At 24.0% G+C, this 15249-nt stretch overlaps 2 protein-coding genes across 3 annotated transcripts; one reads left to right on the top strand and one right to left on the bottom strand.

The window, feature by feature from the left end:
* The first annotated feature begins 81 nt into the window (after positions 1–81).
* On the top strand, positions 82–2093 carry LOC122711953 (mRNA turnover protein 4 homolog). The gene is made up of 4 exons (XM_043931171.1): positions 82–319; positions 445–749; positions 836–1072; positions 1142–2093. Exons 1-4 carry the CDS (start codon positions 292–294, stop codon positions 1298–1300), a joined length of 729 nt encoding a protein of 242 aa, XP_043787106.1. The 5' UTR covers positions 82–291; the 3' UTR covers positions 1301–2093.
* Positions 2094–3966: 1873 nt separating this feature from the next.
* LOC122711866 (phosphatidate phosphatase LPIN3) lies at positions 3967–15249 on the bottom strand. 2 transcript variants are annotated; one of them, XM_043931013.1, is made up of 11 exons: positions 15020–15249; positions 10931–11804; positions 9565–10518; positions 9362–9489; positions 8887–9098; positions 8493–8672; positions 7853–8386; positions 7424–7749; positions 6765–7268; positions 6554–6657; positions 3967–4748 (listed from the first exon to the last, which is right to left on the bottom strand). In XM_043931013.1, the coding sequence occupies exons 2-11, from the start codon at positions 11117–11119 to the stop codon at positions 4598–4600; spliced, it is 3282 nt and encodes a 1093-aa protein (XP_043786948.1). In that variant the 5' UTR covers positions 11120–11804; positions 15020–15249; the 3' UTR covers positions 3967–4597. The 2 variants fall into 2 exon arrangements, with proteins under 2 accessions (XP_043786948.1, XP_043786949.1); XM_043931014.1 differs by lacking the exon at positions 3967–4748 and adding an exon at positions 5837–6027.

Genomic DNA, 15249 nt, shown 5'->3' with positions numbered 1-15249 from the left:
TTATATGTATATGTATATTTATATTAACACAATGCTGACAAATCAGAAACAATTCATTCCATATTTCAATTATATTTTCAATTGATTGTTTGCAATCATTGTTTTAAAATTAATCTAAGCATTCTACAGTGTTTTACTTAAAATAAAGTTTGAAGAAGTTTATATATCAAGAATATTACACATTTATATTATATATATTTATGCGCTACTTGCATAACACATGTTGTGTGATTATTAATGTGCTTTGTCGATTTATTAAAAGTATAATTTTTAAAATTTTCTTGCTAAAGAATGCCTAAATCGAAAAGGGATAAGAAAAGTAACATTATTATTTTCATTAACAGTTTATTTATTTATTGTTTCATTTTATATCTTTAATTTTTATAAGTTAACCTAAAAATGTTTCACGTGTCATCAAATAATTAATAAATTTGTATTTCACAGTATCTCTAACAAAAACAAGTAAAAAAGGACTTGCCTTGAAGCAACAAATTGTGGAAGATGTTAGAAATTGTGTTGAAAAATATGCCAGGATATTTCTTTTATCCGTACACAATATGCGTAATAATAAACTTAAAGATTTACGTTCAGAATGGAAAGACAGCCGATTTTTTTTTGGTAAAAACAAAGTGATAGCATTGGCTCTAGGAAAGTCATCGGAAAATGAAGTTGCAGAAAATCTTCATAAATTATCATTAGCTTTAAGAGGACAGTGTGGCTTATTATTTACAAATAGAAGTAAAAAAGAAGTATGTATTTATTTATTAAAGAATTATTAATTAATGTAAAATTAAATATATATAAAAGTTATATTTATTTATTCATATTTATTAAGGTATTGAAATGGATGAGAGAATATGAGGAAATAGATTATGCTAGATCTGGCTTTATTACACAAGAAACTATAACATTACCTGAAGGTCCAATACCAGACTTTTCACATAGTATAGAACCTCATTTAAGACAATTAGGAATGCCTACAGCTTTACAAAAAGGTGTTGTAACATTAATCAAAGAATATACTGTATGTAAAACAGGACAAGCATTAACTCCAGAACAAGCAAGAATTTTGGTAAATATATTGTGATATATCTTATGATAGATATTAAAATCAATGAAATAACAGCTTTTTCTTTTACAGAAATTACTTGATAAGCCTTTAGCTACATTTAAATTGATACCATTAGGTGTATTTTCTAAAAAATATGGATATAAACAATTTATATCTCAAGATGATACTAAAGAAAATTTAGAAGAACAACAAATGGCTATGGAAGAAACAGAAGAAATTGATATGTAAAAAAATATATATAAATTTATATATATATATATATATATACATAAATTATAACTTTCATTCTAATTTTATTAGAAAATTAGAACATTGTAAATTTTATTAGAAAAATAAACATATGAAGGTGCTTATAGACCTACATTTTTAGAAACAACTGATAAAATATTCATCATTAATGTATATTTAAAACATCAAAATTATGAAATTTCTCCTTTTCAATCATTATCTATTTAATAAAACGAAATAATGACGCTACCTCTATATTTTTCTATATTCTGGATTATTGGAGTTTTATGGGTAAATCATAAAATTGTTATATATAACCTATATAATACAAGATTAAATTTAAAATTATTTGCAATTATATTTACGTAGATTATTTATTATTGGTGCTGCGAAAATTCTTGTGATAATAATCGTAAAATAATTTTTGATGTAAATTCTGATAAAAGAAGTAGCACGATGTCCATCGATTCTTCGGATATATCTGATAATGATGAATCTGTAAAATGTAATAGAAAAAAATTAACATATGAGGTGCACGTTAATAAATTTAAATAAATTTAAAAAGTTTTATTTGCTAATATTTATACTTTATTTGAAAACATCATTTACTTACTTACTTCATTCATAACTATAATTTCAGACCAAAACGCGATGGCCAAGCAGAACTTCAATAAATGAAATATAATATGTATATATAACATAACAAAAATTTTTTTGTCATTAAAATAGCTTTATTAATATATTTGCATCTTAAACATGAGATATCATAAATTAAACAAAGTAAACATTGAAATTTAAATTTTTTAACAAGACCATTTTTTCATTAATTTGTGATTTATTTATTTATTGTTTTAAAAGCCACAAGATATATATTTTTATTACATTTGTATTTCATTTATAATTATATATTAAACAATAAACGAATTATATGGGAAATAGAAAATTATGAAAGAAACGCATCATAGAACATATGATACGAAATTTAAATTTTATCTGTTTAATTATGAGTGAATTAAACTATTATTTTATAATGTATCATATTAAATATAATAAAAACAGTGAAATGTAAAAAAATGTAGAGATATTGAAACATCATGTTACATAAAATAAAGTTATATTTATGAATCTAATGAATAGCAATATACTATAAAATTTTATCGATTATATAGAAACATGCTCTTATGTAAAATTGTATTTATTTTATAAATATTCATATGTAATATTAAGCAATGTTTATATTAATTGTAGAAAAAAGCATTCAAGATGTAATTTTGCAATTAGATTATTGCTAAGGAATGCTTTAACATTTAATAATTTATATGTTGAGCACATTCAAACAAAACTCATTTCTTTTGCATTGTTATGTAATATTTATAAAATATTATTAATAATATATTTATTATAAAAAGAATTTATATAAAGCAAAGAAACTAAATTAAAATTTATGATAAATTTTAAACTTAAAATAAAATTTAAATTTATTTGTACTAAAAATAAACGAGTTTAGGAAGAGCAATAAAAAAATACCAAAAATTAAATATTTGATTGCTTCCAAATATCATATAATAGGAATAAGAATAAACGTAATAACAATAACAAATATATAGATTGTTTTGTTATAATAGAATGATTGATAATAAATTTAGAAACTCGCAAATTAAAAAGAAAAAAATAATATTGTCATCTTCTACATTTCTTTTTTCTTATATCTTATTATTTTTTTCTCTCTCTTTTTTTTTGAAGTTATACCATTTTATTAAATATTTAATATTAAGCTATATAATTAGAATACAATACTGCATCGTCAAATAATTTGCATTTAGCATTGTCATGTTGTTAGTGTCAGGATATCAATGTTTTTCACTAATATTCATTTTTCAAGTAATAAAAATTCTTATATCCTACTTTTAACGTATACTTATTTTTAATGAGTACGAAACTCAAAATATTTTCGGTTTTATTCTTCAGTTTTCTTTGGTAGAACATAATTGTACTTTTGCATATTATAAAAAACATAATTAGATATTAAAATGAATGATATATTATTGTGCTATTTTTATCAACAGAAAATCTATGCTACTTAGTATAATTATTATACTTAATTATCTTTAGATGGTATAGTTTGAAAGACACAGGCATAAAATATATCATTGTAAAAAAAAAAAGAAAAAGAAAAAAATGACCATTCTAAAATACATTTACATAATAAAATGGAACTTGTAAATAGTTTCAAACAATAATAATTTTCTATAGGAAACTAGGCATACTTTCCATTGTTAATGTAAATAACGAATTTGCTTTTATACACTGTTATCGTCCTGACCTCCTTAGTATTTTGTTGAATTATATCACAATACACAAATGATTACATTATAGAATATGGCAATTTCACAGCACTCTAATTCAACAGAGATCTCATATAAAAATAAATAAGATTTCTTTAACGAAATTAATTCGACAAAAATATCAGCTAAAGTAATAGATATCTAAATTATATTACAAAACATTAAACTTTTATGTACTATGGTGATTACAATTAAATAATTCTAAAAGAAATTTTTGATGAAATATATATTAGAAAAATCGTGTATATGTATTACGCTATTTACTTTTTTTATTAATGGAACTTTGTAATATGATTTTTGTATGAATGAACTCATAAATTATTTTATATGCATGTTTATCACCATATTACAATCGATATTATATTAGTATCATACATTTTCAATTATCGATTAATAACATAATATATATCTAAGATCTAGAAAGATCTATCTATAAAAATTATTTTAAGCACAGCAAGTAAGCGATTTGAACTCTTCTTGAAACATATAATAGTGCAATAATCCTTATTGAAATATATCATATCCTTTAATATAATAATTTTACTATAAATTACGTTGAAAGCTAATTTAATGTTATTGATAACAACATAGCCCTGCTATTATTCTATTTCTGAGAATTGGAATGTATTTAAATTCAATGTAAAATACTTATTCTCCTTTTAACATTGATTCATGTATCACTTGTATTGATAATAAATTACTTTTATATGCATTTAACGTTATTCAAAGTCTACTGATCAATAAATAAAACATATCTACTAAGCCTATAATCACTTATATAAATCTATTTCAGAATTGCATCGATTTAAAATTTAAGAATTTTTTTTTGATTATGTCCCATATAACATATGAAATATAAAAAGTGATTAAGAAGAAACTATCATTATCTAATTATAAATAAAATGTATCTGTTCTTTTCTTAGAATAAAAATTCTAAGTAAAATATTTTTACTTATGTGATTTGTCTTTGAGTATACAGTTCTTCCAATGATGGTACTTCCGGTATTGGATCTCGCCAATATACAAAATTACTAAATTCATCTGCGGCATCCTCTCTCCAAGCTGGGAAAAGATGGTCGACAATAAAGCTCATATTTGAATATCTGAAAAAAATAATAAGATCAAATTATAAATATTGGATTTATTATGTTATATTGCGGATTTATATTTATTATATTTATTAATAAAAATAAAAAATATAGTATAGGATACATGTCAAATGCACAGTTATAGATCGCATTATTATATATGTATATAATAAATTCTGCTAAAACATCAATACTGAAATTCTGATGAAATTGCATTTTGTGATCTTAACAATGATTTCATTTTAACATAAATATATACAGGATGTCCCATTAAGTAACAAAATCTTAACTAACAAAAGTTTTTTCGTTAGTATAATTATGGATATCAATGAATTTATTATGGGTAATATAGTTTAAATATTTATATACAATTTTGCAATACATATAATATGTTCGAAGTACTTGGTTGAATATTTGTGTATGAACAAAAAAAAAAGTAAAATTTTGCCGTACATAAATCCATAAAAATCTTTTTTATAGATATATGCATATAAAATAATATCAATATTATACATGAAATAAAATATTATTTTATTTATATAATATTTATATATTTTAAATGATGAGCCTAATATCATTGAAGATGAATGAAAATGGAAATGATAAGAAGCAATTGTGTAATAACCAGTGCTTACCCTATAAGAATTATAAGAAGATAGATAGCAGTTCTTGCACAACCAAATACCTCAAAGCATACTAATAAGATCAAATTAAAAAAATAAAAAAAATATAAATTAATTTTTAATAATTTTTTAAATAAAACAAATAAACTAATAATAATAATAAATAAAAAAATAAAAAAGAAGAAAGATATTGCCATTGGAAAAATCTAATTGTGCATATACTAATATTTTTTTTAACAATTTTTATATAGATTAAAAAAAATATTATATATAAAAAACACATTATAATATGATTATATAATTATATGTTAATATTATACAATACTGTATTCATATAGAATATATATTCATATAGAAAATATGAAATATATTCTTATTTTGATCAATTATAATGAAATTATATTAAAAAATTGTAAATATTATTAAATTTATAGAATAATATAGTGCATAAAATAATAATCCTGTTATATATATATGAGGTAGTAAATTTGTACATATCAAATAAAAAGAGGTCCAATGGCATAAATATATTGTTTATAAAGATTATTAATTTAAGCATTATCAATTGGACGAATAGAATAAAACAGCTATGGTTGTGCCGCCATCAGTAGATGATTCACATGGGCAGTGGCGGGAACAACTCATTGACGATATCGCACTGACATGCGTAACTGCAATCATAGAAATATCCGACCTATAAATATCTTTTTCTCAATAATCAATTTTCCTTTTTCTGCAAATTTGCTCTTTCCTAATTAATTGGATAAAATATAAATTTCGAATTTTTTTTACATCAAAATTATAAATCATTCTGCTTAATAAATTAATTTTCATTCATTTAACATACACATGTACAATTTTTAAAAGAAATTAAAAAAAAACATAAATATCTATATGCTAACATCTATAATGATTTAAGATTTTTAACAAAGATTTTTAATAATTTTAGTATTGTAGCAGAAATGAATATGTATTTTTTTTCAGAATAAAATATTAAAATTATTCTATAATATTGTGTAATATGTAAAATAGATTTTAAATAGGTTTATATGAAAATATAAACTAAATATCTATGCGCTAAAAAAATTAAATAAAATTGCTAAATTTATTATTACATTTATATGTTTGTTTATTTAAGAGAAAAGAAATTAGTAAAAACAATGGAAAATATATATATAATGATAAATAATTACTTACGAAGATTGGAATGTTTGCGTTAGTTCATGTTTTAATTCGCCTCTGTGATTTATAGTAAATATACGCATAGTTGGAATTCCTACAGCTCGATATGCCCAAACATCCTACGAAAAAAAAAAAACAAATATTTAATAAGATATTTCTTGAAAAAACTATTATATTATATTTCTCGTATTTCTTGAAAAAAATTATTATAAATTAAAATATTTACATTAATTCGATTTCCATAACCAGCATAGAAAGGTTTTGAACCTTCTGGAAATAAAGCTTGAATGTCACTAAGACATGATATCTTGAATTCTTCGGGTTTTCTCTCTATAACTTCACGGTGGAATGCTGAAATTAGACTTGTTGGATTTAAAAGTAATGGTCCATCAGGGAGTGACAAATCTCCTTGTCTAATACTCTTTAAATATTCTCTTGTAACTTTAGCTTGTCCAATCGCTCTTGCAGAAAGATATAATAATTTATAACCATTGTTTTTAATTTTTGTAAATAATTGAGCAACACCAGATTGAGCCCAATCTTTACCAACTATTGGCAAAATATGACCTAGCACATCAGATTTTGTAATGGTTCCATCTATATCAGAAATTACAATTTTATCATCCCATTTCCACTTGTAAATATGACATTTACAACGTGTAGTGCCTTGATATGCTGTAGTTACGCTAAAAACTACTTCATTAGCTCCGTCTTTTAAATTGAGACTAGCCTATAACAAAATAATAAATTCAAAAAAAAAATATGATTATACATACTATAAAAATATTAATTATAATTAAAGATATAAAAATATATAATTAAATATAATTAAAAATAATCTAAAATTTTATCTATTTTATAATTTTATGAATTGTTTTTACATACTATTTGTATAGATGACAATCTCAAAGTTTTTCGATATTTTTCAGTAGATTCATAATATGATCTTCTTTCTTTAGGTATTTTAACTCCTTGTGATTCATTTTGATTACTATCAGAATCTTCACTACCGCTATAACCTTCGCCTTCCCTTTCGCTATTTTTTTCAGTTTTGGCGATATCTTTTGTTAATTTCGTACATTGTTCTACTGTTTCCGTTATACACTCTATATTCTGATCAATTTTTAATTCTCTATTTGAAATTTCATCAATTGGAATATTTTCTTTCATTTCTACTATTTGTTCTGAAGATTGAATAACAGTTCCATCAGCTATAAAACATAATAACAATAAATAATAATAAAGATATTATTATTAAGATATTATTAAGATATTAAAAAATGAATAAAATTTAAAATTATAAAATTATTTTACTTTGATTAAGTTCTTGAGATTTTTTAGGCGGTTGTGTAGATCGTCTCCATGAAAACCATGAACTGTAACCACTACGGCCTTCTGGTTTGCCAGTACTTTCTTGTTTTTTTTGTTCATGCATTGGTAATGGCATACATTGTGTATATAAATTTTCGATTGTATTTTGTGGTAAATGTCTTTGAAATACAGCATAAGTCATTATAATTGAACAAGCAGTTGTCCAATTATAGAATTTTTCATTAATTTTTACAACTAAATTTGGATTTTCATATAATTTCGGATCCGAACAAATATCTTCAAAATGAAGTAAATTTTGATGAAAAATTTCTTTGGAAGGACCAGTTTCAGAATCTAAACCACCGCATAAGGATATACTAATATTCATATTACTGTCAAATATAGAATGTTTTGGTTCTTCAAAATCACTGTCTAATGATTTTGGTCCACCAATTGCTCCTTCAACGCTATTAGGACTTTGTGGTAAACTTGGTCCATTACCTGATTCAGTATCTTCTTCATCTATTCCTTTTCCATCTATAAAAATATTAATATTATAAATATATAATTAAAACAAATTGTTTTGATACAATATAATTTATATAATTTATATAATACAATATAATTTATATAATTGGGTTACCTTTACTTGTTGATTGACTTCTATGAGAAGAAGGAAAATAGAGAGCTGCAACTTCCGGGTCTAACTCGTCGGCGTTAAGATCACTAAGATAAATTCCTTCTAATTCAGGATTACGTCTTACACGAGAAGTTTTTCGCATAAAGGACAACATACCACTAAGCATAGATCGATGTGCTTCCACTAATATTAAAACATAGTTGTATATGTTAGTCTAAAGTGTATAAAATTATATTGATATGTTCAAAAATAATATAAGATCAATTAATTTAGTAAATAAACAAAAGATATAAATTTTTTTTAATAAGATTTTAATAAAGCGAAATATATATTTTACGTTTCTTTATGATTTTTATCTTTTTATTCATATCATTATTATTTTTTCGATAATACTAACTACTGTTTGGTTGATTAACAGCTTTTGATGAATTCAATGAATTTCTGTGAGGTGTATGTGTTGAATCTGGAGGCAAACTAGGCAGTTCACCCCATCTCCAGCTCTGTTGATGACTTTTATCATCCTCTCGTTCAGTACCTTCTTGTGTTATTTTACGCATTTCAAATTCTGTGTCAGATTGAACAGGTGAACATGGCCTAGAATCCTGATTCCTATTAAATATGATGATAACAATAAAACATAAAAATATTAATTTTATGTAAAAAAGCATTATGTATACACTTCTCATTTCTATAATATTATATGTAATTTTATTATAATTTATTTATATTTAATTTTTATATACATTCTTATATACATGTAAAATATTTCATTCTTATCATGTAAAATACTATTTATAAAATTATATACATAAAATTTTTATATATATTAATATATATATATATATATATATATATACACATAACAAACTTACTTTGTAACTTCAGTGTCACTGAAGAAATGAAAATCTGTTTCAGGACGTTTATCTGTTGTTTCTTGAGTCGAAATAACTGATTCATTCTTGTTTTCTAATTCAGCAGTAGAATTTGAATCTTTTACCATCTTTAATTAATATACATATCAATAAGCAATATTAAATCCATGATCAAATATTTTACTTTAAATGCAACAACTTACAGATTCGCCAAAGGATTCATCTGGGATAGATGCATCGTTCTCACTAATCTCTGTCTGGCTACTACTACCATTGCTACTCTTTCTCTGAGATCCTTTTTTTCTCAAAATGCTTTTCCTCTTTCGTTTCCTTTTGGTTGAATTACTATTATTTTTATTCTCTTCGACACTTTCGTCCTTTGAATTTTTTTTACTCATCGATGCGTTCGATTCATCACTCGATTTTTCTCTACCGCTACTTTGCATATCTTCTGTAATCGGTCTAAAATCATTTTTTACTACACTAATTTTACGAATTCTTTCAGACGAAGTTACAGCTACAAAAGATTTAGGAGTTGATGCAGTTGGACATGATTCATCATCATTAATACCATCCATATCAAAAATTTCTTCTTCGCCTTTTAAGGAATTTCGTTTTTCATTTTTTTTTTCCTTCCAATCACTTAGTAACACTTTTTCAAATTTTTGTCTTTGATCTATAGGAAGTTCAGGAAAATTTTCTTTAAATAATCTTTCTTTATCTTCAGTTTTTAAAGCAGAATATTGTTCGCGAATTAATTGTTGTCTTTGCACTTCTCTTTCTTCTGGTGTTAAAGAAGCAATTTGAAGCCATTTTGCACGATGTTCTGATGGAAGATCAGAGAATTGTTCATTTAAGAATTTTTCTCTTTCATCAGGAGGCAAAGCTGACATTTGTTCCCATTTTTCTCTCTCAATACACAAAATAGATTCTATGAGAAGTTTATCTCTTTGTTCTGAAGGAAGATCAGAAAGAATATTAAATCTAGATGATGGAAAACAATTATCTTCAGGTATAGGGGAACAAGCTAAATGAGGTGGAATTTCAGTATCAGTCGGAGAACCATGAGAACTAACTTCTTCAACAAAAAAGGCTTCTCCAGAATCTCCTAACTTCATATGGATTTGTCTAGGTTCTCCATTTATTTCTATATCTACCTGTGATAGAAAAAAACAAAGAAAAAATTATTTATATATTTCTCTTCAAATTATTAAGAAAATTAAGAATAGAAAAAATAAGATTTCAATATTTAATAAAATAACAAAATAAAATATGAGATATAGAATGATAATTTCATTAAAAAAAAAAAAGTTTCATTAAAATTATCTTAAAAAAATATTTGATGTAAAATTAAAATTGAAAGTATGAATTAATCTTTGATATAAATATTTAACAAAATATTTAACAAAAATATTTGATATAAATATTTAACAAAACAAAATATGAATAGAATAACAATAATTCCAGAAGTTTCTATCTAAAATTATTTTTGAAAAACATTTGAATAAATATGAATTAATTATAATAATTATGAATATAAATATAATATAAAAATAAATATAAACTTACTACTTTTTCTCTGGAACGAAGAACACCAAGCTTTCCAAAACGAACATGAAAGGGTGAACAAGTAAATGATCCATCCGGTTGTTCGACGACAATAACATCGATAGCACCAGTGAGTGTCGCCGCGTTAATTTCATTGTAGAAAACGCGAAAGTTACTTATGAATTTCCCAATGTAGTTCATACTGTACATTTTATACTAACGTATCGTTGAACCACACTCAAAATATATTCTCGTTAAAATATTTCACCGCGTTACAGTGATGTGTGATTTTCAAAATACTTAAAAATTGCCGCGAAATCGAAGAAATGTATTTGTTTAGTCTTTCTTCTCGAAAAACACCGAGTTCAAATACATCCAGTATGAAAATTGACTTAACCACATCGAATCATTATTTTTTAATGGTATTAAAATCGATGAAAGTTATTATTAGTTTTTGTTCAAATAAATCAAAAACTATAATTGAACAGTGTTTCAATAAAATCTAATACCGTTAGTTACCGTTACGAGAAGATGCAGAACTGTCAAGAATTTGAAGCCGGGCAAATACTTCGAGTGTGTATCTATAATAAGTTTATTACGTAGATTGTGCATCAAAATGCACGATTAAACGAATAGCACGTTCAAAATTACAAACAAGTTCAATAGATTACACTTGAAAAACTCGATCAAAATTAAAATTCTTTGTTCTCATAAATGATTTGATGAGAAATCCACCCGACTACCAGCAGACGGTAGCCCAAATTGACGTTAGAACGGGTCACGTGCCCAGACTTGACCAATCCAAGTTCTCAAATACATCGGTCAATAAGGTTTAATACCACGTGACGTTGTAAGAGTCGCGGATTACCGCGACTTTTAAATGTTACTGCTCAATCTGAAAACATAAAAAAGATATTTATTTATTTAAATATATTTTTTAAAAGAATCCTCAAAATATTTCTAAAGTAAAAAAAACAACGAATATTGCTTTATTTGAATTCATAAATTTTAAATTTTCAAGTTGAATTTTTTCAAAGATTGAATTTTTTCAAAGATTGAATTTTTTCTAAAATTGTTTAATACTTAAATTTTAAGACAATTTTTAAGAAAAAGAAAAAAATAATTTTATTATTCATTTTTTATATTCATTTCGTAAAAAAACGAGAAAGATTTTAGAAAAAATGAAGGTAACAAAGTTTTCCGTTACCTTGTTGAACTGTGCATTATGTAATTATATGATTTTATCAAAGCAATATCTCAATCGTTGTATTTTGTTTTAGAAGCAATATATATGCACAATATATATATAAATATATGAATTTTTTATTAATACGAAAAATATATAATCATAATTTCATGTAACATTTAATTAAAGTTGCATTATGTTTGAAATAAGATTAGATAAAAAATCGATAGAAAAATTGAATATTTATTTAAATCATCACAGAAATTTATTTAACGATGTGCACGAGAACACTGCATGCAAAGTGTTTTTGAATGCGTGAAATTGATCCATTATCTCTTTACCAGTCATGCGCCAACTATCGTCGAGAAAAAGATGTATTTTTGTACCTCTAAATCTTATAGACTAATATGTATTTTCGAATAAATCGAAATTCAAAAAAATAAAAATAAAAATTTTTTTTATATAATTAATCACTTTTTTCCTTTCTTTCAATGAATATTATATAATTAAAACTACAAATTACAATTAAATTCTAATTTTCACTGTTTTATTTTAAAATAGTGAAATACAAAGATTCTTAATTCGGAAAATTCGTAAACATTTATCGCAATAAATCTACATGATAATATATTTGAATTTTTATGATAAATATACAAAATCATTCGATTTTATATAACTAAATCTTATTATTAATTTCAATTTTTTTTTTTTAATAAATTTAAAAAAAGATTTTTAAATATAATATATTCTCACAAATTATATTATATTTTTCTATATATAATATAATATTTCTATTCATTTCTTCTTCGATTTATTTCTCATTATTATTATTCATTCTTTATTATTATTTATTCATTTATTTTATTCTTAATTTTCATGACATTGAAGTATTACACATACAAATATTATTAATGCTACTATTTTGATTAATAATTAAGCGTTAACGTGAAATGCAGGTGGCACTAGCACGCGTAACAAGATATAAGTTGAACAAAAATGTCATTGATAATCAATAAAATCGAAGAAGCAAATGTTTTCGAAGAAAAGTAGTATTTTTATGTGTAAACTGTTCTAATAATTTTATTGAACGCATCTTGCAATATTGAATTCAGGGCCAAGGAATCACGAATTAGTAATAATTATTACATTCACAGAATACATAGTTTCTTCAGACATTCAGCGACTTGCCAAAATTGAACGACATTCAAGCCAAAACAGAACATAAAAGTATTTTTTGCTTCTTACTTACTGAATATAATAATATCTTCCTAACCTTCAAATCTTGCAATACTAAAGTTTCAATTGCTAGTAATTTTTCTTTTTGTTTTTTAAATTTAGAATTTATTTCAATAACACTTATGAAATCACGATATTATTGAAAGAATAACTATGAAGAAAAGAAAAAATAAAAATAAAAATAAAAAATGCATATTATATTGTATACATGCAGAATATCTGCGTTTTTACCATATTCATTATAGTTTCTCTTAGCAGACACTAGTAAACATGTATGGTACTTCTACGTATATGGTAAATGTGACGTAAAACTAACAAGCGAAAGTAAACCGTTTGTAAACGAAAGGTCTGATCGAGCGTACTGTCCTCTTTCCTGTTCTCCTGATCCATCCCTTCCATAATCTGTCGTAGATTTATTTTAAATTTCCAAAGAAAAGTGAATCGTTGATTTTGAAAGAAATGATATACATAGAAGCTAAATTTCATGATTATTAATTCTAAATAGAATCATCATCTTTGAAAAATAAATAACGAATTATAAATAATTAATGAAAAAGAAATGAAAATCGAAATAAATTAATCGATTTCATAATAAATTTTTTCCAAAAATTTTTACTGATTTTTACTGAAATGGCTTTTAAATGATTTTAATAATTTTTACATTAAACCTCGAAAGAACTGTTATTTCACGAGTAGTTCTTTCAATTTTTCTTGTTAAATTAATTAATTATTTAGTTAATTCTCAGAAATATAATTATGTTATTATCATATCTATATTGCAATCGATAAATATATATCTATTAAATACATTTAAACACAAATCTAATTTCGAAATAGACTATTTCTTATTCTATTCGTATCTTTCTTTCCACTCGTTCTCACCTTTTACTTTGTTGTATGAATCAACGGAAAAGTTGGAAAATAAAGATAATAAATAAAATATCGTAATAAATAAAATATCGTGGTAATAGTTTACGATTAAGAATTCGAAATCAAAATCTAGGAATCCTCGATGATTTAGTTCAAACACTAATTGATTCATTGATTATAGACACGATACTGAATTTTATACATAATGCAAAATTTTTTTCTTTCGCGTAAAATTAAGCAATCAATATAATATTAATATCAATATTATCAGTATAACATTGATCAATTAAACAATTTCCGGAAAATGGAAAACAAATGGATTTCAAGTAAAAATGACTCGACAGAAAATTATATCGCGATTATACCGAAAAATATATACGAAAAATAAACCTTATTTTAGATCTTGAGCTTTGAGCTTTGATCTTTGAGCTTTGATCGTTCTATTCTTTCGTTTTGAGCTTTCGATAAAAATATACAAAATCGAATCTATGAAAATATGCACGACAAAATCGAAAGAAACATTGCCAAATGGAAGAAGCGAAGATAGATAAATTATGCAATTATTCTTCGTTTCTTCTTGATGTTTGTTTGGAAAAAGTATGTTTTCATTTTCATTTTCGTTTTATTTTTATAAAATTTAATATATTTTTAACCAAATAGCGTTTTCATATATAATAACTATGTAAACAAGTGTTTTATTTATTGTTAAATCGCATTGTATAATAAAACCAACATATATTTAAATACTTATAGACATGTATAGTTGCACTCTAAGCTTAATATTTCTGTTTCTACCATTGATATAAACTCTCACTCACCTATATATGGTCCATAATTCCACTGTTGCGAAAGATTAAATTATTTCTTCAAAATTAATATTAATTCCAAACGAATATATGATTTAGCGCGTACTTTTGACAAATTTTGCGAAAATAAAAAATCTCTATCAACGGAAGAGAAACTTGTATGAACCGTTTCGTGCGAACATTCAAGTCAAACTGACTGAGTCAGCGACCGGAGAATCTCTTGACTCTCGATACTGCGCTCA

This window comes from Apis laboriosa, unplaced genomic scaffold (assembly GCF_014066325.1).
Source record: "Apis laboriosa isolate Shangri-la unplaced genomic scaffold, ASM1406632v1 scaffold18_cov149, whole genome shotgun sequence".
NCBI lineage: Eukaryota > Metazoa > Arthropoda > Insecta > Hymenoptera > Apidae > Apis > Apis laboriosa.
Note: the sequence above shows the minus strand (reverse complement) of the source record. Positions and strands in the feature narration are given on the sequence as shown.

Excerpts from the sequence above, each read along its gene's own strand:
- LOC122711953 (XM_043931171.1), top strand. The coding sequence starts at position 292 with ATGCCTAAATCGAAAAGGGATAAGAAAA. Across the intron at positions 320-444 it reads ATCGAAAAGGGATAAGAAAA|TATCTCTAACAAAAACAAGT; the intron begins GTAACATTATTA and ends TGTATTTCACAG. Across the intron at positions 1,073-1,141 it reads CAGAACAAGCAAGAATTTTG|AAATTACTTGATAAGCCTTT; the intron begins GTAAATATATTG and ends TTTCTTTTACAG.
- LOC122711866 (XM_043931013.1), bottom strand. The coding sequence starts at position 11,119 with ATGTACAGTATGAACTACATTGGGAAATTCATAAGTAACTTTCGCGTT. Across the intron at positions 9,099-9,361 it reads AGTGACACTGAAGTTACAAA|GAATCAGGATTCTAGGCCAT; the intron begins GTAAGTTTGTTA and ends CATATTTAATAG. Across the intron at positions 6,658-6,764 it reads GTTATGGAAATCGAATTAAT|GATGTTTGGGCATATCGAGC; the intron begins GTAAATATTTTA and ends TTTTTTTCGTAG.